Source organism: Heptranchias perlo, chromosome 23 (genome assembly GCF_035084215.1).
Source record: "Heptranchias perlo isolate sHepPer1 chromosome 23, sHepPer1.hap1, whole genome shotgun sequence".
Taxonomy (NCBI): domain Eukaryota; kingdom Metazoa; phylum Chordata; class Chondrichthyes; order Hexanchiformes; family Hexanchidae; genus Heptranchias; species Heptranchias perlo.
Window position 1 is genome coordinate 8,485,927 of NC_090347.1, and position 27,174 is coordinate 8,513,100.

General features: G+C 47.2%; 1 protein-coding gene across 4 annotated transcripts in view; it reads right to left on the reverse strand.

The window, feature by feature from the left end:
- Positions 1-1,465: 1,465 nt before the first annotated feature.
- The window catches only part of hgs (hepatocyte growth factor-regulated tyrosine kinase substrate), a 36,901-nt gene continuing 11,192 nt past the window's right edge, over positions 1,466-27,174 (reverse strand). Inside the window, exons 4-22 of one of the 4 annotated variants that reach the window (XM_068003945.1) lie at positions 26,952-27,044; positions 24,628-24,751; positions 20,120-20,172; positions 19,470-19,538; positions 15,354-15,478; positions 13,804-13,830; positions 11,705-11,789; positions 10,722-10,820; positions 10,021-10,116; positions 9,296-9,334; positions 9,042-9,185; positions 8,664-8,874; positions 7,420-7,592; positions 6,279-6,419; positions 5,169-5,346; positions 3,877-4,010; positions 2,503-2,619; positions 1,965-2,060; positions 1,466-1,599 (exon numbers count right to left, since the gene is read on the reverse strand). In XM_068003945.1, the coding sequence (XP_067860046.1) occupies positions 1,486-1,599; positions 1,965-2,060; positions 2,503-2,619; positions 3,877-4,010; positions 5,169-5,346; positions 6,279-6,419; positions 7,420-7,592; positions 8,664-8,874; positions 9,042-9,185; positions 9,296-9,334; positions 10,021-10,116; positions 10,722-10,820; positions 11,705-11,789; positions 13,804-13,830; positions 15,354-15,478; positions 19,470-19,538; positions 20,120-20,172; positions 24,628-24,751; positions 26,952-27,044 (2,118 nt within the window). In that variant the 3' untranslated portion in view covers positions 1,466-1,485. Of the gene's footprint in view, positions 1,600-1,964; positions 2,061-2,502; positions 2,620-3,876; positions 4,011-5,168; positions 5,347-6,278; positions 6,420-7,419; positions 7,593-8,663; positions 8,878-9,041; positions 9,186-9,295; positions 9,335-10,020; positions 10,117-10,721; positions 10,821-11,704; positions 11,790-13,803; positions 13,831-15,353; positions 15,479-19,469; positions 19,539-20,119; positions 20,173-24,627; positions 24,752-26,951; positions 27,045-27,174 lie in introns of all 4 variants that reach the window. The other 3 variants (XM_068003943.1, XM_068003947.1, XM_068003946.1) reach the window with 3 other exon arrangements.

Below are 27,174 nucleotides of genomic sequence, written 5' to 3' on the forward strand. Positions count from 1 at the left end.
AGAGGAATTAGCAGTTTCATGAGGTTTAAGTTCCTTAGTTCTGTTAAATGTAAGTATCATCTTCTACCCAGGCACCATCACAGGCAACTCTTCAGCTATCTGGTACTTTCCTCTCTGCTTATTTTTGGCATGTACACATTATCACGTTCTAACCCAGACGGAGGATGGCCAGGAAAGTCGGCTGTGTGCATGCTGTATGGCAAATCCTTGCTGGTGAGGGACTGGTAATCAGCAGGGCTGAGGGAACGGATCCTGATACCTGCCCAGATTGCTCAGTCGGGACAGCACTGGGGGCACCATTGTTGTCTGCAGCGCTCCTGGGATTGGGAGTGTGGCGGGGTGGGAACGGAGAGAGGGGAAGGAGAGGTGTGTCAGGCAGGTTTTTGCTAGCCGGTGCTATCCAGCGATTAGGTTAACGCGCAGATGCCAGTTGAGGAGAGCTGTGATTCTTCCCCCTCCGGTGTAGTCAAACCACCTGCTGAAACTCCAGGGGAGGGGGTGCAATTTTAACCTAACCCACCCATCAGGAAACCGAGGGGATTGGGTGCAACGCTGGTTTTACACCTCGCCCGGTTTTAGATACTGGGGCGGGGGTGTTCCATCCGATCCAGTGGGATTCCCGCCCAGCGAGCTCGGTCACAATTACCACTTCACTCTCTAGAGGCCACCTACACGATGAACCAGAGAGCTGCTTGGACCAGCAGAAATACACCCCTCACTGCCTCCAGGAGAGGGAGGGGAGGAATTACAGGGGTGGGGTGGGGGGGGAAAGAGAGAGTCAAAAAAAATACCCACCACATAAACAAACAACAATATGATTCCAAAGAAACATCAAATCAAATAAACGGGGAAAAAAAAAAAGAGCCCAATCTACCTCCATTCATCACATCACACGACTCCCATCCAGCCCTGCTGACTCAGTGAGGAGGAATCAAACAGCACACGTGGTCCAGTGATATGGATTAAAACTGACTAAAGTGTGGCAGTCACTATGTTGTTTTTAAAAAGTGAAAATATTCTGAAAAGGAAATCCAGTCTAAACGTCCGTTTGCGCTCTCACAAAGCTCCCCAGCATTTCAAAAATGTCAGCATTCTTTCCCAATATTTACGTTGCACAGACTGCCCGCCAGCTTAAAATTTAGTGTCTCAAATGATTGGCGGAACAGTCCTTTTCTTCCCTCTCTCAAACACGACAGGAAACACAGAGAAGATGCACTGTGCAATTGGAGATGAGCAGACAGCAGCCAATACCCTACGCCAGCCTTTCAAAAAGGATCAGGAGGCTTATCAAAGCCAGTGTGCCTTTGAAAAGTTAGTCGGACAAATAGTAATCATACAGTCCTGATTTCTTTCTTTGCTCCCCTCCGATAATTAACTGGAAATGCGAAGCCCCGCTGTGAGGGTTCCCCCCCCCACCCGACCCCGACAAAAGAGATGACTGTGCGCGCCCCCCCCCCCCCCCCTTTCCCTCCCAAGACAGAGTGTTCAGTCAAACGAGATGAGCTGTGCCTCGGAGCCTGGCTGCTGTTGGACCTGCTGCTGCTGCGGCTGCTGCTGCACCTGCTGTGGTGGTGGTGGTTGTGCTCCAGGAGGTGCCATCTGCAAACAAAAAGGGAAGAGTTAAGACACAGAACAGTTATTTGGCGACCACCCGCTCCTCATTCCGCGTTTCCTTTTCTCCAGCCAAGTCAACGTGCACCATGGCTGTCGCAGCAGAGGACTTGGGAGACTGGAGCGGAGAACAGCTTCGATCAGCCGAATGGGCCTTGTCTCTCTCTCGTCCTTTACATTTCTCGCATTACGTCAGAGCATGTGCAACTTTAAGACTCAACACCAGCTTCTTGTGAAGCCACCAGGAGGTGGCTCAGTTGGGCAGCACGCTCTCCTCCGAGTCAGAAGTCAAGCCCCACTCCAGAGACTTGAGCGCATAATCCAGGCAGCACGGATACTGGTGGTCCTCTTACCTGCTGATACATAGGCTGCTGTGCTGGAAGGTAAGACTGCTGCGGAGGTAAGTTGCTCATGGTTGGATCCTGAGCTGGCAGGGCAGACATCATATTCTGCAGGAAAGCAACAAAATTAGTTGTTTACTGTACAGAACAAAGCTTGGAAACCACAGCGCGAGGAGCGCAGATCCAAAGCAACACATTCACTCCAGATACAGGCCTCTCTTACAGGGCGGACGAAAGGGCTTCTCTTACAGCCACATTTCTGGTTCAGTTTAAGAATGTGCAAATGTAATGTGTCAGAGTTATTTAACAATTAACCCACTTAAAACCTACATAACAGAAGGGGACTTATTTTTGAAAAGTTGACATATTTTATAATACCCAGATCTCAGAGAACTCATCATTTGTACATGCTTTGGAGGGGAAGGAGTTGAATTTCTGAACTATGACCAGTATCACTGGCGATCTCTCTCTCTCTCTGGGCCTCAGCCCGATTGTTTAGTAAATCACAAACTTTTAAGTATTAACACAACAAAATGGTGAATACGGATACCTGCATGTTATACGGCTGGTAACCCATTGGGACAGTCTGGGATCCCATGTATCCCAATCCACCTGACTGCGGAGGCTGGGGAAGTGTTGACATGCTCTGCGGCTGGGAAACCACATTCTGCAACGGAAGAATCACAGAGTCAGGGAACGGCCCACCCCGCTGCGCGGCGCGGGAACGGCCCACCCCGCTGCGCGGCGCGGGAACGGCCCACCCCGCTGCGCGGCGCGGGAACGGCCCACCCCGCTGCGCGGCGCGGGAACGGCCCACCCCGCTGCGCGGCGCGGGAACGGCCCACCCCGCTGCGCGGCGCGGGAACGGCCCACCCCGCTGCGCGGCGCGGGAACGGCCCACCCCGCTGCGCGGCGCGGGAACGGCCCACCCCGCTGCGCGGCGCGGGAACGGCCCACCCCGCTGCGCGGCGCGGGAACGGCCCACCCCGCTGCGCGGCGCGGGAACGGCCCACCCCGCTGCGCGGCGCGGGAACGGCCCACCCCGCTGCGCGGCGCGGGAACGGCCCACCCCGCTGCGCGGCGCGGGAACGGCCCACCCCGCTGCGCGGCGCGGGAACGGCCCACCCCGCTGCGCGGCGCGGGAACGGCCCACCCCGCTGCGCGGCGCGGGAACGGCCCACCCCGCTGCGCGGCGCGGGAACGGCCCACCCCGCTGCGCGGCGCGGGAACGGCCCACCCCGCTGCGCGGCGCGGGAACGGCCCACCCCGCTGCGCGGCGCGGGAACGGCCCACCCCGCTGCGCGGCGCGGGAACGGCCCACCCCGCTGCGCGGCGCGGGAACGGCCCACCCCGCTGCGCGGCGCGGGAACGGCCCACCCCGCTGCGCGGCGCGGGAACGGCCCACCCCGCTGCGCGGCGCGGGAACGGCCCACCCCGCTGCGCGGCGCGGGAACGGCCCACCCCGCTGCGCGGCGCGGGAACGGCCCACCCCGCTGCGCGGCGCGGGAACGGCCCACCCCGCTGCGCGGCGCGGGAACGGCCCACCCCGCTGCGCGGCGCGGGAACGGCCCACCCCGCTGCGCGGCGCGGGAACGACCCACCCCGCTCCGCGGCGCGGGAACGACCCACCCCGCTCCGCGGCGCGGGAACGACCCACCCCGCTCCGCGGCGCGGGAACGACCCACTGGACCTAATGACATTTTCCTGTTCCTAAAAATTCTTATCTTTGAGAAGGGGCAACAAAATGGCATTCGGTCCAGAAAGGTTAGCATGAAAAGCCGCTGGTTGTGAAGGCTGCTAAATGAAACGGAGTCCGAGTTCCTACTTCAATCTAAAATAAAGCCTCAATATTTTAGAACAGACCAAAAACAGTTAATTAAAAGAGACTAGGATCCACACGAGAGAAGACATGCGTGCGACTTGCCTGGTAGTTCTGTGAAGGGGTTGGTTGGTAGTTTGAGTATCCAGTGTTTGTCGTGGGCACTCCCTGGCCTTGCTGGGGCGTCTGACTAGTCGGAGCTGCCGCCTGGTACATGTAAGGATTCACCATGTTCGGATCTAAGGTGCACAAGAATTGTACGAATGAACACAAGAAACGGACTGTCCCTGTAATGGCATCACAGTAAGAGAACCACCAGACGTGTGTGGTGTGTGTTATCCCACAGAATGAGGGACATGCTGGGTTTTAATTGTATCCATGTGATTTCTATTAGTGTTAATTGTATTCGGGTGGTCCATATCAATTGGAAACTCTCTTGTATCCATTTATAAGAGAGCTGATCTAGGGTGTGGGGTGGGTGTAATGTGGAGCTCTGTGAATGAAGGTCTGGAAGCAACTGAAGACCAGGCTCTAGTATTCCATCCTTCACCACTGGGCTATTCAATTTATAACACTGGAGAGCGAGAGACTGAATGCGGAGTATTGGCTCAGCATGTTACAGCTATTTAACCACAGTGTACAGCATTCCAGTGGTTATGGTACTAGACTAGTAATCCAGTGATTGAGTTCAAATCCCATCTAGGAAAGTTGTGAAACTCAATTCAATAAATATGATCATCTGTGGGCTGGCACCAGGGAAGGGAACCTGCTATCCCTACCCAGCCTGACCCACACGTGACTCCAGTCCCTTCCATCACTCTGAAGTGGCCTAGCAAGCCCCACAGGTGTAAAAATTGCTACTGCAACTTCAAGGCGGCCCACCACCTTCTCAGGGCAACTACGGATGGCCAATAATGTTGGCCTTGCCAGCGATGCCCGCATCCCGAGCACAAATTAAAACAAAGCCATCATCTCTTTTGCAGCAGGCACTCAATTTAATGCACAAGTGCCGTGAATGCGAGAGACCAGAAACAATAGCAGCCACATTCCTGACCGAGATCATGGATTGTGTTTCCCAATAGGAGTTTGTTGCTGCCATGGCCTGCAGTGCCAACAAACACAGTAGCACCACCACTCGTCAGGTTTCGACAGGTCTCAACGCCTCTAGATTTCTGCAACCTGCTGATTCCAAACCAAGCGCATGTTGTCCGGCTCTCCCCTCAAGTACATCCGTGATCTGATCCCTCCTGACTCACAGTCTTGCTGAATCAGTTCGTTCAAGAGTGAGGGCTGGATTAAGCAGAAATGCAATACATAAACAAACACATGGCATTTGAACAGAGTTTGACGTAAACCAGCGGTGTACTGAGTGTTTTGGTGGCCCAGTTGCACCTCACCTGCTCCAGAGACTGGCATGGAGGGATATGGTCCAGTGCCAGGCTGTCCCGTCTGATTCATGTACACAGTGTGCATAGGAGATCCTTCCACCGAGCCTGCGGGGCTGAACGTGCCAGGGAAGCTGGTTGGACCTGCCGGCTGATACATAACACCACTGGCAGAGGGCATGGACTGGAGCTGGGCAGAGGGAAGAATTCAGATTAAACAGATGTGTCAGATTAAATAGTTAAAGTCTGATGCAGTGATTCACTGTGATAAATACCACACAATGAATCAAACGGAGGACGACACATTCAGTCGGCACATCAATCATGCAGGGGCTTCAGGTATCAAACTATTGCTCATGTTCTCCACATAGCCGAATTTGCACAGTGCATAATGCTCAGAATATAGCACTCAGGATAACAAGAGAATGCACAGAAATGAAGACGAAAAAGGACAACAAATACCAATTTTTTTCCCTACTGAATTGAATTATTAAGCAGTGAAAAACCCACACAGGTGAGGCCAACACTAACACACAGTGCCGCGAGGGAGTTACAAAATCAGGTGTCAAACCGCAACAGTGAACGTGAAGCAGTTTCTAAAATGGCATCTGAACCAGGGAATAAATTAAAATCCAATTCCCCTCACACATTTGTTACTGTACATATCACTCCCTATCAAATGGTACGCTCTTTGAACTTTGGGACTGGTTTGCCGATCATTATGCAGATGAGGTGAGATGGGGAGAGTAAGGTAAGGTCAATCCTGGTGATGACAGGCTGCAAACAGCAGGGCAGAGTTATGTCAGTGGTGTAACTATTTCTACACTCTATCCAACCACTCCCCGCCACCCCAACAAACAAAATCTTGTAATAGTGGTACAGTAAATACAACTAAGGAACTATAAAAAGGTGTCAAGAATGAAAAATCATTTTCTGCCAAACTCCACCACATTAATGCTCCATTTTGTACGGCGTGCAAAGCCACAACACAATCACAGGATCCTGACAAAGCGATTAACCTGCTTGAACTCTGCCCAGAGTTCGAAGAGAGAACGTCCTGACATTGAGTTACAGCCTTGTTCTGCTCTCCCGGGCACCCATTCTTCCACATTTAACTCTAACCTGTGCGTACGGCAGCGGGAAGGCCGGCATCTGTGCTCGCATCTGAATGGTTTGCTTCTGCTGCTCCAGGCGTATCTGTCGTTCCTTCTCCTGCTCCTGCAGCCTCTGAATGGCCAGCTGTCGCTGCATCTCCAGGTACTCCTGAGACAAGAAAAAAATGGTTCAAAACTCGCCAACTTCAAGACTGACAGAACACTGGGGCAAAGTCTGCGATTACTGAGGAATACATACAATCACTAGCAGGGGGCACGGACTGGAGCAGAGTAGACGATAGAATTCAGATTAAACAGGAGTGTCAGATTCATTACTTAAAAGTTTGATGCAGTGCTTCACTTGTAGGCACTTAAAACAATGTGGTAAGTGCCCACACAACGGATCAAATAGGACACAAACATTCAGTTGGCACATCAATCATGCAGAGGCTGAGGAAACGGAGGTAAGTGAGAAAATAGATACTCGCAAGAAGGTGACAACAAAGTTTGATTTGGGGGGGGTGGGGGATGGAGATAAAAATACCAAGAGCTCGAAGCTAAGTTTTCCAAATCAGCCAATAAGTCTCCTTGGCAACCGACGCACACCATTCAAACAGCGAGGTTCTGTACTTTGCTGTTCTTAGTACCCTCCCTGGTACTAGCTCATGGACACCCAGTTTCATATAGGTCACCTTTGAGAACAGACTCCACTTTTGAATGAGACATTAAACCGAGGCCTTGTTTGCCCTCTCATGGGAGTGTAAAAGATCCCACGGCACTACTGGAAGAGCAGGGGGAGTTCTCCCCGATCTCCTGGCCAATATTTATCCCTCAACCAACATCACAAAAACACAGATTATCTGGTCATTTATCTCATTGCTGTTTGTGGGAGCTTGCTGTGCACAAATTAGCTGCCACATTTCCTACATTACAACAGTGACTATACTTAATTTTCTGTAAAACCCTTTGGGATGTCCTGAAAGGCACGATAGAAATGAAAGTTCTTTCTTTTCTAATATTCAAATCCTTTGAGGCCTTGAACTCATTAATTCCATACGTAGGGTAAAAGAAACAGAACATATATCCAATGGATATTAAAAGAAAAATATCCCACCATGAAATAAGACAGTTTCTCCATCTCCAGACACACCTGTTTAGGAGGAACTGACCTGCTTCTTTTGCCTCATGATCTCTAGTTTCTGTGCCAACTGGATCTGCCGCTGGCGCTCAGCTTCCTCAGCCGCTCGGCGCAGCTTCTCGCGATGTTCCTCGCGCAGAGCGTTCAGGGCCCCGCGTGCGTCCCGGATCTGGGCCAGTTTGTCCTGGAGACCTTCGTAGTACACTGAAATTTTTTTAAAAGTTATTTTTTAATAAAAAGATCCACTTGGTTTATTTGCTGCTCAAACTCTCCAACATGGTTTATTTTTGTCAAGAGAATCTATCAAGCAAAGGATTTAATAATTCCACGCAGTCGAGTATGTGAATTCATTCAGTTTTCCTTCCCAAATGTATGGTCTCTGGAACTCCGGTACGACGGCAGAGTTACTGGCTAACGAGGCTAAAAAAAAAACAGTAGAAAGGCTTAAACACTGGGAGGGGTTTCTGAATATAGAACTGCAACCTATAAAATGACTGCCTATTTCAGGCACCATGTCCCTCTCCTCTATTCAGTGCTGGCAGTATAAAGGTGACTGCCCAGTCCTGATGCAGCCAAAAACTTCCCAACTCAGTTCCAACACTCACTGGCAATGTTACTCAGGAGTTCAGTTTAAAGTGACTCTCTCTGTGCCCACTCTACAGTGAAGGATGTTACTGGTGCAGTAACCAACAAGTCTTCCATACGACACATGCTGCTTACAATCTAAACTGAAGCATAGCAGAGCACATGCCAACTGTAAGCCCAGCTGGTGGGCAAAGCTGGTTACTGTACTCGCTGGTAGAGCACTAGCATTTTAATTAAGGCAGTGTTTTGTAAATGGAGAGCTGGACTGGGGAAGTTATTGTAAACATTAGGACTCAGACAGGGAAATAACCATCGAGATTTCCAGACTCTCGGGTAGCTTGAGTTTAGGTGTTTGATAAAATAGCAGTCCCATTTACTTTTTTGCCCCTTTCCTGCTGCTACATACTATACCCAGGCGGGAACCCCAGCTGATGATTCCTCTCCCGAAGCCTAAAGATGCTGAAGTCAACTGAAGCTCCCTTATCACCACCATGGCTGAGGTCAGCTAACTCACCACGGACCAGGGATCAAACCTGGGACATTCCTGGTCTGTACGCCTCAGCCCTGCAGTAGATTTGTTATCGGAGCCATTATATAAGTTGTATTTTACCTCAGGATAGATTGAACGGCATTTTGAAACAGAGGTCCCTCCCTGGATGCGCGAGCTTTCCCACGCCCTCTCGTACTTACAGCGCTTCTCGTCCAGCTGATTGAGGAGTTCCAAGAGCTGAGGGTGCATGTTATTGATGGACTGGAACAGGGACAGCACGGCAGTGTCGTTGGTGATGCTGCGCCCGCGCATGTGATTGCTCTTCATCCTGTTCACAAACGTCACCACCGAGTTCTGCAGTGCCTTCAGAAACTGGTCATGGTTCTCCTCGGACTCTCCGTTCTGATACTGCTGCTGAACAACAGAGGAAAAACAAAAACAAACACTCAGTCTGAAGCCACCATATGGAGCTGGAGGCCTAGTTACTTTCATGAGTTTGTCTTTTTGCCAAATTTCACCGGGAAACACATTAGAAAGAAGACAAAAGCAAGACATCAGAAACCCCCTTCCCCATTTACCTCCACCACTGTGACGGGAGCTGGGTGAGTTTCAATGGGCTGCGTGACGGTCTCCACCACAGAGACTGGGGCAGAGGGGGTGGGACTCTTTCTAACCTCCTCCTGCTTCTTCTCCCAGTAGTTGCGATTCAGGTATCGAGCCAGCTTTTGAAAAGAGAAAGACAGAGGTACAAGGTATTCGGTCTTGTTATTCCTTTATATTTGAAAACTGTTGTAAATTTTCTTTTAAAAAAAAAGTCATTCACACACTTTACCTCAGGATCAATCTCTTCAGCTGTAGGGGCAGAAGAATTCTGAAATGGAAAAACACAAGATCATGTTCCAGTGTTAGCATTATACATTAAACATAACCAATCCTGATACACTCTTCCTCATCGATATAGTCAAGGGCCAGGCACTCTCTTATAACCCAATCAAATATAAAAAAGGGACTGTTTAAAATTTTAACGTGAATTCGACATTTGTTGAGTTGTGGGAGCTGCCACAGTGGCTCAATGGGCAAATACAACACGTGACCACTGAAATCTGACCTCTGCCAGGGTGCAATAGAGATGTTACAATTCTCTTTGTGCTACAGGGCTAGTGAGAGGATAAGCTGGGGCTCCCCTCTCCTCATTGCTATTCTGTAACTCCAGGTGGAAGCAGAAGTGAGGATACCAATATTACTAAAACAAATTACCTGGTCAGGTATCTCAGTGCCGTTTGTGGGATCTTGCTGTGTGCAAAATTGGCTGCCATGTGTTACAACAGTGACTACACTTCTAAAAGTACTTCACTGGCTATGAAGCGCTTTGGGACATCCTCAGCTTGTGAAAGGCACTGTATAAATGCAAGTCCTTTCCTTTATTAAATGAGAACAGGATGAGGTTCAGCTTTAATGATCGACTCCTAAATGGGAGGCACCTGATACAAACAGCAATGTCAAAACTTTCCTTCAAATCAGTCACTAAAATGCAAAAAACTGGTGTTAAACTCTTACCACTGGAGAGGAATACAGGCTGCTGACTGGTGGGGCTGATGAGGTGATTGGTATAGGGTCAGCCTTCGGGTACATGGAGTAAGTGCTCTTCTGTCTCTGCACAGGGAGAAGTCTCAGGTGAGTTCCCATTTTAAAAAAAAGCGTACATTAACTGCCTATTAATTCATGTAACTCAGTGTACAGTCTGTTCTGAACCATCAACTTCCACACACATCAACTCTGTCTCTCTCCCCACAGATGCTGCCCGACCTGCTGAATGTTTTCCAGCATTTTCTGTTTTTATTTCAGATTTCCAGCATCCGCAGCATTTTGCTTTTGTTAAACTTAAAGATTCTTGTTCTCTGTGCATTGAAGTCTGCATTTTTGAAAACATCGGAGTTTTACTGAAAGATTAGCGATCCGGTCATGAAGACTGTAAAGAAATGACATTGGATCTTCTCAAACTATTATAATCATTATCTGGTAGTACAGCTCTAGGAACTTAAAACACTTTGGAGAAGAAGTCATAAACCAAGATAGTGTAGCAATGAGCTTAGAATTATGCACAGTACCTCAATACAAATTACAGGGAAGCACTGGTCAATTCATTGTGTCTGGATAACTAACGCAGTGCAAGCATTCTATTTGAATGCAGCAGCAGTTCCTGGACGGTGCTGGCTTTGCTCCTTCTGCAGTTAGTGCTGTCCAGTGATGTTACTCACCATTCTCTCCTTCTCTTCTGCCTCAGACTGCGACAGGGCTATAGCCAGCTGAAGCTCCTCTTCCTCCTGTAAGGCAGCTTCGTCACGTTTGGGAGGCAACTGTCACAATCAGAAAAGCAGGAGACACGAGTGAGGGGTCAACCGAGGCAGGTTTTCAGAATTCTAACAAACGTTAAAAGCAATGTTTTGGTTCCACAGTTCTGAAACCATCCACCAAATATACAAGAGTCCAATTTGTTACTGATTACTTTTATTAAAATTTAAATAAATTGCACCTCCACACGGGCTTCTATCGCCTATAAATCTGGAAGGGGGGGGTTGACTTAAAGGAGAAGGAAAGTCTGGGGAGCATATTTTAGAATCATAGAAGTTTACAACATGGAAACAGGCCCTTCGGCCCAACATGTCCATGTCGCCCAGTTTATACCACTAAGGTAGTCCCAATTGCCTGCAATAGAATCATAGAAGTTTACAACATGTTTGTTCATAGTGCTTCCCCAATGTGTACATTAAAAAAAATCAATTGCTACTATAAACCTTTGAATTTCTTGTCCCAAAGACCCATCACTTCAGATCTCATTCCCTCCAGAGCCACTCCAGTGATATCACTGACAGACAGGGGAAGAGGAGCCAGAGAGTGGCTCTATTCACTTCAACAGGAATGGGGACTTCAAACTGGTTTGACAGTCGATCCTGAGCCAGGAAGAACCTGCAACAGTTTGCAACATACACAATGTACCTCTCTCTCACACTCTCTGCAGGTACAGCAGTGCAGTGTTCAGAGCCAAAGGAGAGAGCTCATAAAAACAAAGTCACTATTATACGAACACCTGACGCACCCGATTTTACATGGGTCGTAGGAGTGAGCTGCATAGTAACTTGGGGTGGAATTTTGTAAACCGTTTCATCGCGGAAACTCAAAATGTTTAATGCACAAGAAGGGATTGCAAATCGCGTTGAACCCGACTGGGTTAACTGCTTACCTGCGACTGCTGGGATAGAGGGCTAGTCAAATATTCAGGGGGAAGGTCAACTGGTGCTGAAGCTGTGGGCTTGACCTCAGGTTTCCTGGGAAAGCAACAAGAAAATGGTTAACCTGTGTAGCACAACAAACAGCACTTCAATCTCTCAATGCAAGTGTAATACAACAAAACCTAGTCTGTGTTCTCTGCAATAACTTAAATGATGGACATTCTTGTACTGAATGTCTATGAAGCCACGTAGCCTCCTCAACTGGTGCCTGCTACAGTTTATAAAGCCCAGGCAAACACATTGTAAAATCGACAGTACAATAGCCCGCTTCACTAAAAACAAACCGCCGGCAAGTGTAGGCCAAGGGGGTGCTGCTAGGTTAAGAACTCAAAGTATTTTATTTTTCAGTAGATCAGACACTTCATTCCGTGTATCTTGCTTATGCAAGTAGTTTTGAAATCGCTGTAATTAAATGTTAACAGTCAGAGGTCCACTGTTTCTTTCATGTGGCAACACCGCTACCTGGCATGACTGGGTCACCTGCCGAAACCTGTGCCAGAGACAGTGTTCCAGCAGGCTTGGTGGGTGTGGCGCAGCGCTCGGAGGGAAAGGAGAAACAGTTTAAATCAGTCCCCGTCGTTTGAGGCGGTTTGATGAGAAATCAAGCACTTTGCAGGCTCTCTGATAATTGCCACTCTTGCTGCTGCTTTGATGAAGCTTGGTACAGTCAGTTGCTGAATTTGTCCATTACCCATGTGTATTAGACAAGGTGACTGCTGTTGACTTCCTCTCATTGGACAAGGGGTCCTGTGAAAGGTAAAGGCAGTACGTCAACTTTTGGATTCTGCCGTAATGATCCATAGGGTTTTCAGTTGGTGGTGGGTGAATGGGAATGGAAGGATCTCACATTGACATTTCTGGAATCAACCATGTGTCTGGACCTGCTCTACTTAATTTTTTTTTTTTTAAAAAGTACCTGCCTCGCACCATTGCCTCGTCAAGAGGAAACTTTCTCCTGCATTCACCACCACAAGAGGGTTCTTCCTGTACATGTGTGCTACACATACTGATGGAAACTCAGGGCATTCTCCCATCACACATTGCGTTGGCACAGCAACTCAATGCACCACCAGGCTTTATACTCCTTTGCTTGGCAACCAGGCATTGTGTTTACTAGAGCAACAAAACCTTGCACCATGGAGTGTTGAGTTAGGAGTCCCTGCCTGAATATTTAACTTGCTAGTTAAGGTGCTGTTAGAGCCAGGCCAAAGCCAGGGAGGGAGGAGAAAGCAGCTGATCTTTGACATGCTCTCTCCTGAATTCAGATCCTGAATGAGAACCTGTTCAAATATTGGGAAATTTAACCAGAGAAGCTGCTGATTTTTTTTTATAAAAAAGGGGCAACAAAAAAAGTTATCAACCAACCAGAGGTATTTAACAGTGTGTGAGGTTGAAAGAGTCTGGCTAGACAATAATCAGCGGATTGTTTGAAGCCATTAACTTTATTCACTGGGAAAATCAGGGAAGGTTCACACTCACATTGGGCGAGTCAGGGAAGGCTCACTGAAGGATACTTGGTGCACACCTGGCACCTTTACATGGGCATTTTAATCACCTGGAGATGCAATCAGTGTGCAGGGGCAGTATCTGTTTTTAATATTACTACTTTCTTTAATCCAGATCAGTTCAATGACTGATATTTTTATATATGGATCCCAATTTTTCTATCCCCGACCTCATCCCACCCCAGAGACTGCTGACGAGCACAGCCCCCACTGTATCAAGACCTGGCTATTTGGGCGTTATTTATACAGACTGAACGAGGGCCAACGATTCCACTCCAGTAGAGCAAGTCTTACTGCAATAAACAGTTCTACAATATGCAATCTTTACAAGCTCTTTAAGCTTCTTTTAAAATTATGTCGATTGTCAACATTTAATATACAATGCTAAATTTACATACTTTTATGGATTCAAATCTTTAGTCTTGTACTTTTATGTACACATATACAATAGGTAAGAGTAATTAATACAATCCTGAAGTTACAAGTCAATAATATATCTGTTTAACTGTAATCTACCAATTCAATGAGAATAAAATTTGGCATACATGTTACTGGTGTCAAGGTCTTCCTTTCTGTGAAAAGAAAATTATACGTCACCACAGAGGTACACACACACACTGGGGTATTCTTAACTTCAATAACCTGAACCGTCCCACTCAGCCTACACAATTACAAACTTATTGCACACAGACTGGAGCTCCCCAGAGACCATTATTTTCACACAATTTCACACGGACTTTGATTTTCAAGGTGTTGCCCATTCAAGTATTGGGATTCTTTCACAAGTTGAATGAGTGAATGGGACATCCGTCCACCAAAAAAAAAGACTGACACTAGTTAGAGAAGCAGAAAAGTTTGACTTTTGCCTCCTTTCTCCCTCTTCATTCCAATCTCCCATGGAGAACTAACCAGAGAGGACCGCTATGGAAAAGGGCAATTAAATAATAGTTTTTATATGGACAGAGTAAGGGCAGTTATATCAACATGTAAACACCAGACATAATTCAAATGTATTTTATTCTGTATTTTAAACTGCTACCTATCCAGAGGACTTGGGTCAGAGGATATGTTTTCAAAGGTCGATCATCAAACAAGCCAAGTCAGATAAAGAACAGCCAAATCCATCTATATATTATGAACAATTGGTGTAGGGCATATGCTTCCTGTCCATAAATCTCACTTCCGATTGACACAATTTTCAGTTACACTTTATCAACATTTACCTTTGTAAATGGCTACATTAATATTGCCCAGTTTTGTGACTAGCACTATATAGTTGCAGGCTCCAGGCACTACGTGGCCCTGTGGAGCATGTTTCTGAACACACTCTCCTAACGAGAGAGAGAGAGAGAGAGAGAGAGAGAGAAAGAGAGAGAGAGAACAGGTAATTTACTAGTTAAAATACAAAAACTATAAAGCACTATGGCATGGTGACTAATGCTCAGTGCAATTGACAGAGGCTGGACACAAGCTCTTGTCTTCTCTTCTCAGTTTCCAATTTGAAGCACATCAATCAGGGGAGGGGAGGGCCGGCTGTGGTGTTCCCCAGTTGGAAGGAGGTGAAAGACAAAAGAAAGCGAGTCCTGCCTGGGTAGTCTTTTTTACCTTCTGTCGTCTGGCTACAAGAAGCACCAGTAGAGTTCCTCAAAGTGACAATATGAATGGAGGTGGTGGATTCAGAACTTTACAATGATGCTATATCAAGGGGAGGGTGTTGTGCTCCCAGACTGCTTCTAGGCAGTGAGTTTTATGTTAACTAGGAATAACTAATAAAGTGTCTACGTACCTTCCTTTGTAACATTCAGGAATAGCAAGACCGTACTTCTTGAAACTCTTATGCGACAAGTTTCAGTCTGTAAGCAGCCTCTTGGAGTTGACTGGTCTACCCTCCAGTCCACCCTCTCTACCCACCACCCCCCCCCGCAAGGGAACGCCTTACCTTTGCTCAGCATCTCCCAGAGACTAGGCAATCATGTGGAGGGGTAAAACAGGAGATCAACAGGAGCATGGGGACATCATTACTGAAATCCGACTGGCTTTCCTTGCACATTAAACCAGCTCTGAAGTGCTACACATCATAACCAAAGTTACTAACTTGTTCAGCTGCTCAAAGCAGGGCTCACAAACACGGACTTCTTTCTCGATCCCAAATTTGGGGATGGTGGAGGACTTGGAGGAACATTTTCCGCAGAAGATCTGACCACATGCTCTGCAGTGATGCTGGGAAAAAGAATTAACAGAAAAGTACTGAACCAACAAATGCAGCATTGCTCAGTTTTACAAATGCTTGTGTGCTAAAAAAAAAATCCAGCCATTTATCTTATTGCAGCTCGTGGGATCTTGCTGTTCACAAATTGGATGCCAGGTAACTCCCCATTACATTACAACAGTGACTGCACTCCAAAGATACTTGATTGGCTGCAAACTGCTCTGGAACATCCTGAGGTTGTTTAAGATGCTATATAAATGTAAGTTCCTCTTTTCTTTCATTGTCATTTCTCCATGTAGGGTACGGTAGCATAGTGGTTATGTTACTGGGCTAGTAATCCAGAGGCCTGGACTAAATCCAGAGTCATGAGTTCAAATCCCGCCACGGCAGCTGGCGAATTTAAATTCAATTAATTAATTAATTAAATTCAATTAATTAAATTTAAAAAATCTGGAATTAAAATACTAGTATCAGTAATGATGGCCATGAAACTACCGGATTGTCGTAAAAACCCATCTGGTTCACTAATGTCCTTTAGGGAAGGAAACCTGCCGCCCTTACCCGGTCTGGCCTATATGTGACTCCAGACCCACAGCAATGTGGTTGACTCTTAATTGCCCTCTGAAATGGCCTAGCAAGCCACTCAGTTGTAAAATCTCGCTACGAAAAGTCATAATAAGAATAAAACCGGACGGACCACCCGGCACCGGACACGACAACGGCAAAACACCAAGCCCAGTCGACCCTGCAAGGTCCTCCTTACTAACATCTGGGGACTTGTGCCAAAATTGGGAGAGCTGTCCCACAGACTAGTCAAGCAACAGCCTGACATAGCCATACTCACAGAATCATATCTTTCAGCCAACGTCCCAGACTCTTCCATCGGTATGTCCTGTCCCACCGGCAGGACAGACCCACCAGAGGTGGCGGTACAGTGATATACAGTCAGGAGGGAGTGGCCCTGGGAGTCCTCAACATTGACTCTGGACCCCATGAAATCTCATGGCATCAGGTCAAACATGGGCAAGGAAACCTCCTGCTGATTACCACCTACCGTCCTCCCTCAGCTGATGAATCAGTCCTCCTCCATGTTGAGCACCACTTGGAGGAAGCACTGAGGGTAGCAAGGGCACAAAATGTACTCTGGGTGGGGGACTTCAATGTCCATCACCAAGAGTGGCTCGGTAGCACCACTACTGACCGAGCTGGCCGAGTCCTGAAGGACATAGCTGCTAGACTGGGCCTGCGGCAGGTGGTGAGCGAACCAACACGAGGGAAAAACCGACTTGACCTCGTCCTCACCAACCTACCTGTCGCAAATGCATCTGTCCATGACAGTATTGGTAGGAGTGACCACCGCACCGTCCTCGTGGAGATGAAATCCCGTCTTCGCACTGAGGACACCATCCAACGTGTTGTGTGGCACTACCACCGTGCTAATTGGGATAGATTCAGAACAGATCTAGCAGCTCAAAACTGGGCATCCATGAGGCGCTGTGGGCCATCAGCAGCAGCAGAATTGTATTCCAGCACAATCTGTAACCTCATGGCCCGGCATATTCCTCACTCTACCATTACCAACAAGCCAGGGGATCAACCCTGGTTCAATGAGGAGTATAGAAGAGCATGCCAGGAGCAGCACCAGGCATACCTAAAAATGAGGTGCCAACCTGGTGAAGCTACAACTCAGGACTACACGCATGCTAAACAACGGAAGCAACATGCTATAGACAGAGCTAAGCGATTCCACAACCAACGGATCAGATCAAAGCTCTGCAGTCCTGCCACATCCAGTCGTGAATGGTGGTGGACAATTAAACAACTAACGGGAGGAGGAGGCTCTGCAAACATCCCCATTCTCAATGATGGCGGAGTCCAGCACGTGAGTGCAAAAGACAAGGCTGAAGCGTTTGCAACCATCTTCAGCCAGAAGTGCCGAGTGGATAATCCATCTCAGCCTCCTCCCGATATCCCCACCATCACGGAAGCCAGTCTTCGGCCAATTCGATTCACTCCATGTGATATCAAGAAACGGCTGAGTGCACTGGATACAGCAAAGGCTATGGGCCCTGACAACATCCCAGCTATAGTGCTGAAGACTTGTGCTCCAGAACTAGCTGCGCCTCTAGCCAAGCTGTTCCAGTACAGCTACAACACTGGCATCCACCCGACAATGTGGAAAATTGCCCAGGTATGTCCTGTCCACAAAAAGCAGGACAAATCCAATCCGGCCAATTACCGCCCCATCAGTCTACTCTCAATCATCAGCAAAGTGATGGAAGGTGTCGTCGACAGTGCTATCAAGCGGCACTTACTCACCAATAACCTGCTCACTGATGCTCAGTTTGGGTTCCGCCAGGACCACTCGGCTCCAGACCTCATTACAGCCTTGGTCCAAACATGGACAAAAGAGCTGAATTCCAGAGGTGAGGTGAGAGTGACTGCCCTTGACATCAAGGCAGCATTTGACCGAGTGTGGCACCAAGGAGCCCTAGTAAAATTGAAGTCAATGGGAATCAGGGGGAAAACTCTCCAGTGGCTGGAGTCATACCTAGCACAAAGGAAGATGGTAGTGGTTGTTGGAGGCCAATCATCTCAGCCCCAGGGCATTGCTGCAGGAGTTCCTCAGGGCAGTGTCCTAGGCCCAACCATCTTCAGCTGCTTCATCAATGACCTTCCCTCCATCATAAGGTCAGAAATGGGGATGTTCGCTGATGACTGCACAGTGTTCAGTTCCATTCGCAACCCCTCAGATAATGAAGCAGTCCGAGCCTGCATGCAGCAAGACCTGGACAACATCCAGGCTTGGGCTGATAAGTGGCAAGTAACATTCGCGCCAGATAAGTGCCAGGCAATGACCATCTCCAACAAGAGAGAGTCTAACCACCTCCCCTTGACATTCAACGGCATTACCATCGCCGAATCCCCCACCATCAACATCCTGGGGGTCACCATTGACCAGAAACTTAACTGGACCAGCCATATAAATACTGTGGCTACGAGAGCAGGTCAGAGGCTGGGTATTCTGCGGCGAGTGACTCACCTCCTGACTCCCCAAAGCCTTTCCACCATCTACAAGGCACAAGTCAGGAGTGTGATGGAATACTCTCCACTTGCCTGGATGAGTGCAGCTCCAACAACACTCAAGAAGCTCGACACCATCCAAGATAAAGCAGCCCGCTTGATTGGCACCCCATCCACCACCCTAAACATCCACTCCCTTCACCACCGGCGCACTGTGGCTGCAGTGTGCACCATCCACAGGATGCACTGCAGCAACTCGCCAAGGCTTCTTCGACAGCACCTCCCAAACCCGCGACCTCTACCACCTAGAAGGACAAGGGCAGCAGGCGCATGGGAACAACACCACCTGCACGTTCCCCTCCAAGTCACACACCATCCCGACTTGGAAATATATCGCCGTTCCTTCATTGTCGCTGGGTCAAAATCCTGGAACTCCCTTCCTAACAGCACTGTGGGAGAACCGTCACCACACGGACTGCAGCGGTTCAAGAAGGCGGCTCACCACCACCTTCTCGAGGGCAATTAGGGATGGGCAATAAATGCCGGCCTTGCCAGCGACGCCCACATCCCGTGAACGAATATAAAAAAAAAAAAAATTGTTTTTAGCTTGCCAGCGGGTTGCTTGACCGCTCAATGAGAGTCGGTATGAGACATTACATAGAACGAACAGTACAGAAACAGGCTCAACAGGTCCATGCCGGTGTTTATGCTCCACACGAGCCTCCTTCCTCCTTCATCTAACCCTATCAGCACATCCTTCTATTCCTTTCTCCCTCATGTGCATCTATGCTATTCGCCTCAACTACTCCTTGTGGTAGCGAGTTCCACATTCTAACCACTAAATTCCCTATTGGATTTATTAGTGACTGTCTTATACTTATGGCTCCTAGTTCTGGTCTCCCCCACAAGCAGAAACATCTTCTCTACACAATAAGACCAATGATAGGGATCCACATGAAAGGTTGCAGATTCTCTTACCTTCCTTGTTACCACACCAAACTGCACTCTGCACCGGTGACATTCCTCAGCATCTACCCAATCAGGAGCCTGCAGAGACACAAAAAAAAACCTTCAGCACGCCCTGGGCTCGAGGCAGGATTTCCCTGCTGTACACAGATTGGCTGCCGCGTTTACTACATTACAACAGTGACGACACTTCGACAGTACTTCATTGGTTGTAAAGCACTTTGGGATGTCCCGAGGTCGTGAAAGGTGCTATATAAATGCAAGTCCTTTCTTTCTTCCAAACAGTGGTGACTACCCTTCTGCGGGAACCAGGTGCAGGCATCATCAATACAATATTCAAGGGGAAAAAAATCCTCCACAGATCACAGGTTTTAAATACTAAAATAAACTACACTCTTCTGATACCATTGCACAATTTTCCACAATAACCAGAATACGGACTCAAAAGGAAGTGTGTTTGTTGCGGTAAATTCACTAACATTAACATTTGATTACAATAACAACGCTTATTTAAAGCATGGGATTTGATAATGGACTGAACAGAAAATCAGATATCTGCAAATTCACAACAGGATGCAACATCCCCCCTCACCTTTATTTTACACTTTAAAGAATTTATATAAACTCCAAATGAATGAATGACTGGTATTGACATCTCTTACCCTTTCTGAAACAAACATAGCATCACTCTCTTTAAACTCTGGGAAGGTGTTCCCTGTAATGATGATGATAATAAAAGACATTAGAATTAGAACAGAACATTTGAACACATCCATACTCAATACACACAGGAGTTCCACCCTCCACACCCATTATACACGGCCCTCTGCAGCAAATCACTTTGCATGCAGTAGAGACTCACACTTCAGCAAATATCCCAGAACAGGGAGTGGAGAGAAGTTGAAAATCAAAGTCCTAGAACCCTCTAAAAGAGATGATGCTACTTTTTGGTTAAATCCAGTTAATACTATGTTAATCAATGCTGTTCAAAAGACCTTCCCTCCATCATAAGGTCAGAAATGGGGATGTTCGCTGATGACTGCACAGTGTTCAGTTCCATTCGCAACCCCTCAGATAATGAAGCAGTCCGAGCCTGCATGCAGCAAGACCTGGACAACATCCAGGCTTGGGCTCATAAGTGGTAAGTAACATTCGTGCCAGATAAGTGCCAGGCAATGACCATCTCCAACAAGAGAGAGTCTAACCACCTCCCCTTGACATTCAACGGCATTACCATCGCCAAATCCCCCACCATCAACATCCTGGGGGTCACCATTGACCAGAAACTTAACTGGACCAGCCATATAAATACTGTGGCTATGAGAGCAGGTCAGAGGCTGGGTATTCTGCGGCGAGTGACTCACCTCCAGACTCCCCAAAGCCTTTCCACCATCTACAAGGCACAAGTCAGGAGTGTGATGGAATACTCTCCACTTGCCTGGATGAGTGCAGCTCCAACAACACTCAAGAAGCTCGACACCATCCAAGATAAAGCAGCCCGCTTGATTGGCACCCCATCCACCACCCTAAACATTCACTCCCTTCACCACCGGCGCACTGTGGCTGCAGTGTGCACCATCCACAGGATGCACTGCAGCAACTCGCCAAGGCTTCTTCGACAGCACCTCCCAAACCCACGACCTCTACCACCTAGAAGGACAAGAGCAGCAGGCGCATGGGAACAACACCACCTGCATGTTCCCCTCCAAGTCACACACCATCCCGACTTGGAAATATATCGTCGTTCCTTCATTGTCGCTGGGTCAAAATCCTGGAACTCCCTTCCTAACAGCCTCCCTTCCTAACAGCACTGTGGGAGAACCGTCACCACACGGACTGCAGTGGATCAAGAAGGCGGCTCACCACCACCTTCTCGAGGGCAATTAGGGATGGGCAATAAATGCTGGCCTCGCCAGCGACGCCCACATCCCGTGAACGAATAAAAAAAAAGTTATCTCCATTACAAATTGGATAAATACCTGATTTAAAAATCAAAAAAAGTTACAAGGGTAGATCACACGGTCAGCATGATTCAGCAAGACCAGTCAGCCATCCCAGCTCATCCAGACAGCCTACAGACCCCTCATCACAGCATTCAACTATTTCTTAAATAATTCCAGGTGATTTTGCCTCCACTACTCTACCCAGCAGACTATTCTAAGAGATGGTCAACCTTTTAAATTCGCCTTCCTCTAGTTTGAATCTGTGACCCCCTTGTTCTACTGTCACAATTTAATTTGAAATATTGATCTGGATCTACTGTGGCATATACCACTAGGAAGTTCCCTTTCAGTCACTTCCTTTCAAGGCTGATGAACCCAAGTATTTTCCAGTCTTTCCTAATAACTCAGTCCGTCCGACACCAAGGATCATACAGATGATTGAACGTGTAATGGTTTCAGTCCTCAAGAAACACTGCAATGTCTCGTGCAGAATGCAGTTGCTGGGGGCTGAATCGCTGCAAATCTTCGACTGATATCTTGCGAGCTTTTACTCTGTCCTCTTTGGGAGGATCTGGCAGGATACTGTGCCCACGCGCTCTCCACAGTTGGAAGATTGCATGTTCAAGCCCTACTCTGGGACTTCAGTGCATAATCTGGACTGACATTTCAGTGAGGGAATGCTGCACAGTTGGAGATGCCGTTCTTTGGATGAGATGCTAGACTGAGGCCCCACCTGTCTCTGATCCAGGGATCAGATGGATGTTAAAGGTTCGGTACCACAATCTGATCAACAGCAGAAGCGCACCTGACATCCTGGCTAATATTCCTCCCTCACACAAAGTCATTAAAAACAGATCAACTGGCCATTCATCTCATTGTTATTGGTGGAACTTTGCTGTGCACAAAATGGCTGCCGCTTTATATCTCACACAACAGAAACTGCATCAGGTAATTCTTTCAATGTGAAGTGCTTTGGGACATTTGAAAGACATAATAGGATGCTGAATAGATGCAAGTCTTTTTTTCTGTGGGGAGAGTCTGCAACAGTGCAAAATACAGAGGCTCAATGGCCTTTTCTGATTAGATATTTTCTCATGCAGCCAAGAACCTTATAAAGAAGGCTGTGACTAGCCAGTTGAGTGCAAAAAGCTGTAGAATTACTTCAGAGTACTGCTTAAACTAAAGGAGAAGCATGTGATTCTGAAGTAAATCAACCAAAAATTTTATTTTCCAAAAGAGAGATAGCTACATTTACTGGTGTCCCTTAGTCAAGGCATTTTGTGTTTTAAAACTGCTGGTTAATAGAAGTCTAAGAGCCAACATTTTACATAGTACCTCCCCTCGATAGATCAGTAAGTTCTACTCCAGTGAATGAACTGGACTGACCATCTCTCAGCAACACTCTCTTTAAATGTCATCACTGGAGTTGGACTTCATTTTATTAAATGGGGGGGGGGGGGATAACTAATAAGATTCAGCTCTGCTGAACAAGGCAAGGCATCAACCAGAGGGCACAAGAGAAAGTTGGGTTCTCAAAACTTGGTACCCAATTAGCCACCCTACTCTGCAGATCAAGACAATTAAAGGCTTCAATTCTTGTTATGAGTTTTCCTCAGACATCATTTTGTAAAGTGTGGCAGGGGGTTAGCGAGTTAGCCATTTATCTCTGGGACTTGGCTTTCATTCAGATTCCGACCAGGCGAGGGAGAAAGGAATAGAAGGACATGTTGATCGAGTTAGATGAAGTAGGGAGGGAGGAGGCTCGGTGGAGATAAACACCGGCATAGAACTGTTGGGCCGAATGTCCTGTTTCTGTGCTCTAGTTTCGATGTAACTCGATGCAAGATAAAAGTCTCCTCTCTCCTTCAGCTCTATGACACTGAGTGTGAAACGTGTTACATTCCCTAGGACAAATATCCCTTACATTCACAAGCACAATTTTTATTTAAACTTTTACCACCACTGCAGGACGGCAGGTCAATTACAGCAGGGGTTGGGGTGGGGGTGGGGGGTGTGGGGTCGCTGGTAATCAGTTAAGCAGATTTTCCTTTTGGGAAACAAATACAAAAACAAAGCCAACACAAACTGGTGGCCAATCACACTTTTCCTTGCTACGAGAGGCACTTGCCCTGAGATTATCATCGAACAGTTCGAAAAAGTGAAAGGCCTCTATCGTGGGCAGGGGTCAATGTACAAACAAAGACTTAATCATCTGCAGGTTTGCATAGTGGATATGATGATTTTTAAAAAAAAAATTCACACTCAAACTGTACCAAAACCCAAGAAGTCACAATAGAGCTTAAAGTACAGTTTGGGTAACAGCACCAGAAACACAGTGATCACTCAGCAGCAGATCAGCAACCAAGGCGCGCACAGTCTCTGTAGAGTAGATAGTACAAATGGGATATTAATTATGCAAGTGGCATTAATTAAATATGAGTAATTAAAGACAGCAAATGCTTAGTCAAAGCAAAGACAACCTGTAGCCAGTAGCTTTACACTGTCATCAATGCCAAGAAACAGTTTGGAAAGAATCCACTGTATATATAGTTCTAATAATCAAGGAGCTTATATTGATAGCTCAGATGCTAAGCATTCTAAGTGTGGAACAAACAAAGACCAGGAACGCTCTGGGTTCAATCCTTGGCCTGTGCTGATTTATCTGATCTCAGCTGGGGAGGTGGTAGGGACTCGGTGGCCCCAGCATGGGAGAGGATGGAAGACAGTTCAAGGTTCTCATTCCTGATCACAAATTTCATCACACAAAGGGTTTGGAGAATGTGTAATGTACTGTCCTGTAGCTGTAGAAGCAATTGAACTGCTTAAAAAGAGAGACAGATACTTACTTGGGAAGGTATTAAGGGATAATGGTGGAAAAGCAGACAATTGGGATTAAAAAGACAAGAGCTATCAGAGCTACCAAAATGACAGTGCAGACTCAATGGGTGGAATAGCCTACTCCCAGTCCGCTGGTGTGTGTCAGGTGAGGACAAAATTGGGCTCAGCTATGATGCTTCCCACAGTCAGACAGCTAGTCACCACTCACACATGAAGAGTGGCCATTTAAGTGATTAACCAGAGGGCTGCTGCCACCCAGGGAACTGCCCTGCAGCCTGAACCAGCACCTTCTGGTATACAGGGAAGAGGGTGGGTGGGTGGGTGGGGAGTGAAGCGAATGGAGTTCTTCAGAATTCACAGCTGCTGCAATTCACCCGAGATTTTCTTACCTTCGACCTTCATGATCTGGTAGGTGTCCTGTACCACTTTGTACTTGGGTTCATTGCGGAAGGCGTGAGCCCAGGCCTGGATTAGCTGCAAGATCTTGGTCCGAACATTAGATTCTGTCTGTCTCTGTGAAGCATGGTATAATTAGTTTATTTAACTCGGCAACAAAACCAGCAAGGTAGAGAACTGTGGCCCACGAGACCACCTTTGGGAGACCAAAGGAACCAGAGGAGCACCAGATGTACAATGCACTTGGTAATGTCCCAGGTTGAACAACATTAATGCATAAAGCCCACTTCGACTAAATTCCAGTTTACTGAAACCAGAGGAAAGGGTTGACAATTGAGATTTTCGTTAAAAACCTGCTGCGCAGGCATCTCGGAGGATTTAAACAACACTGCTAAATGTTCAATGCCCCAATTCTTTTATCACGACGGTATATGTCAGAAGCCGGTTTTGGTCATGAAGGCCCCATCTCCAGAATGGGCAGTGGGATTCCAGATGCACTGAAAAATAGGCAAATTATTTAGCTTTAAGTTATAGAAAGGTTGAAGTATATGAATTTTAATAATGAAGTAGTTTAAATAAATAGGAGAAAAGATGGGGGGGGGGGGAAGAGAAGAGAAAGATATCAGGAACGTAGGGAGAAGTGTTGGAAACTTACAATTTTTTTATCGTATTATTACAACTGCAATAAAACTACTACTGACATACAAGTAGAAATGTTACATCAAAGTCAGAGTTTATTTCAGCATCATAGCAGCTGAGCTAAAATCTAAAAAGCAGGCAGTCCAGGGAACCTTGAATTCCCTGAAACTTCTGGCACTAAGGGTTAAAATACAGGAGTAAACAACGATGTAAACCATCCAACTGGGGGTGGAGAGGGGGAGTGGGAGTGAGTGCCAAACAAATTGCCAACTTCAAGATAGAGTGATGATTTGGCCAAACGGGTCAGTCCAGCCATGAACAGGCTGTGTCACTACACAAAACTTGGATTAACCCAGCAGGAAGAAGTAAATCTGTGTACAAAGCTATTCATGAGAGGGGGCAGATAACACGAGTGCAAAAAACCCCGAGAAGGTCAGGAACCTTAGGGCGTTTAATTATACTGCAATGTTTGCTCACCTCAGTCAGATCAGCAATTCGAGCAGTGTCAGCACATTCGGCCTCAGTCAGATGATCTCAGTGTAACAGGGAGGGTCTTTCTAATCACAAGGTGCATTATGTCATCAGGAAGTGGATGTTATATAAATATTAACACAGAAGGCTCCCTTGTCATTTACCTGGTACAGTCTCCAGGCAAAAAAAAAGCTTCAAAAGAATAAATTGCAAAGAGGATTTATGTTTTTTTTTAAATCACTCATCAGGGAGTGGAGGCATGTAGATTTCTACATTACTGGGAATTTCAAAGACACGTTCCTATCATTTAACACGATCAAAGCCCATTAGAGGAAGGACCTTCGAAAAGCTTGGCACAACCCCACGAGGACACGTGAGGGTTAAACAGTCTTATTAGGGAGAGTAGGGATTGTCACCCAAGGGACTATGGCAGTCAAAAGACATGGTGGGGGAGGGGGGGGGGGGAAGAAGGGAAAGAAGAGACGATTAATTTGTTTGCAATGTTTAAACTTGAAAGCAATTTGTGAACAAGATCATTAATAAACGGGAAAGATATAGTGGAAAGATGGGGGCTGGGGAGGAAATAATAAATGTGCCGGAAGAAATAAATATGAAATGGATAAAGTACCAAAATGGCTTCGGGGGAGAGCTCTCCATATTATTTAGATTATGAAATGATTGAGTTATGATGTATTACATTTGCATTTTTTTACTTTTTTGAGTTAGCTCTGTGACATTATGACTCCTTGCAGCTTCACTTGGCTTTCGCTTTGCTCAAGGCTTTGGGTACTTGCTGGTGTACAATTCCACGAGCCCTGGCCGGCCTCTGGTACCTCACGGCGAGTGCCAGCTGGTTATTCAACCATCCCTGCCCTCAGACTCACACTAACTGGCTTCCATCCGGAGTGGGGGTGGGGGGGTGCGCCACGGTAGCGATTTGCTGACTGGGCTTACACATGACGAGGAACAGGAACCCTGGCAGAGTTCTCCTCCTCAACCCAGGGGCATTGAGATCAATTGTTGCTGTCCCAGCTGACTCAGCAGAGACTAGGAATTGCACCCGGGACCTGCTTGGTCCAGTGCCACATTTGGGCAGAGCCTTTAACAACTGAGGCATTGAGGAGGGAAGCTCTTAACATACTGAACATAGAGTCTGTTCCAAAACTAGCTGGTAGAAATGGTTGCACAAGTTTGTGAATGGCATTACCTTAAACAGCTCTTTGAGCTCCTCCATTGTTTGTTTATTAGCGACCTCATCGTGAACCGTCTGGCCACAGTTTTTCACCACAGATTCCAAAACCTGAAAGAGAATCAGGGAATAAGCAGCAAGTGTGAAGACATGGAGCTCAGGCAAAGCAGACTGCACCATTCAAACCTTGTAAAGCTCCAAGACTATCCCCTCACCCCCAAAAGAAACCATTAAAACAAGC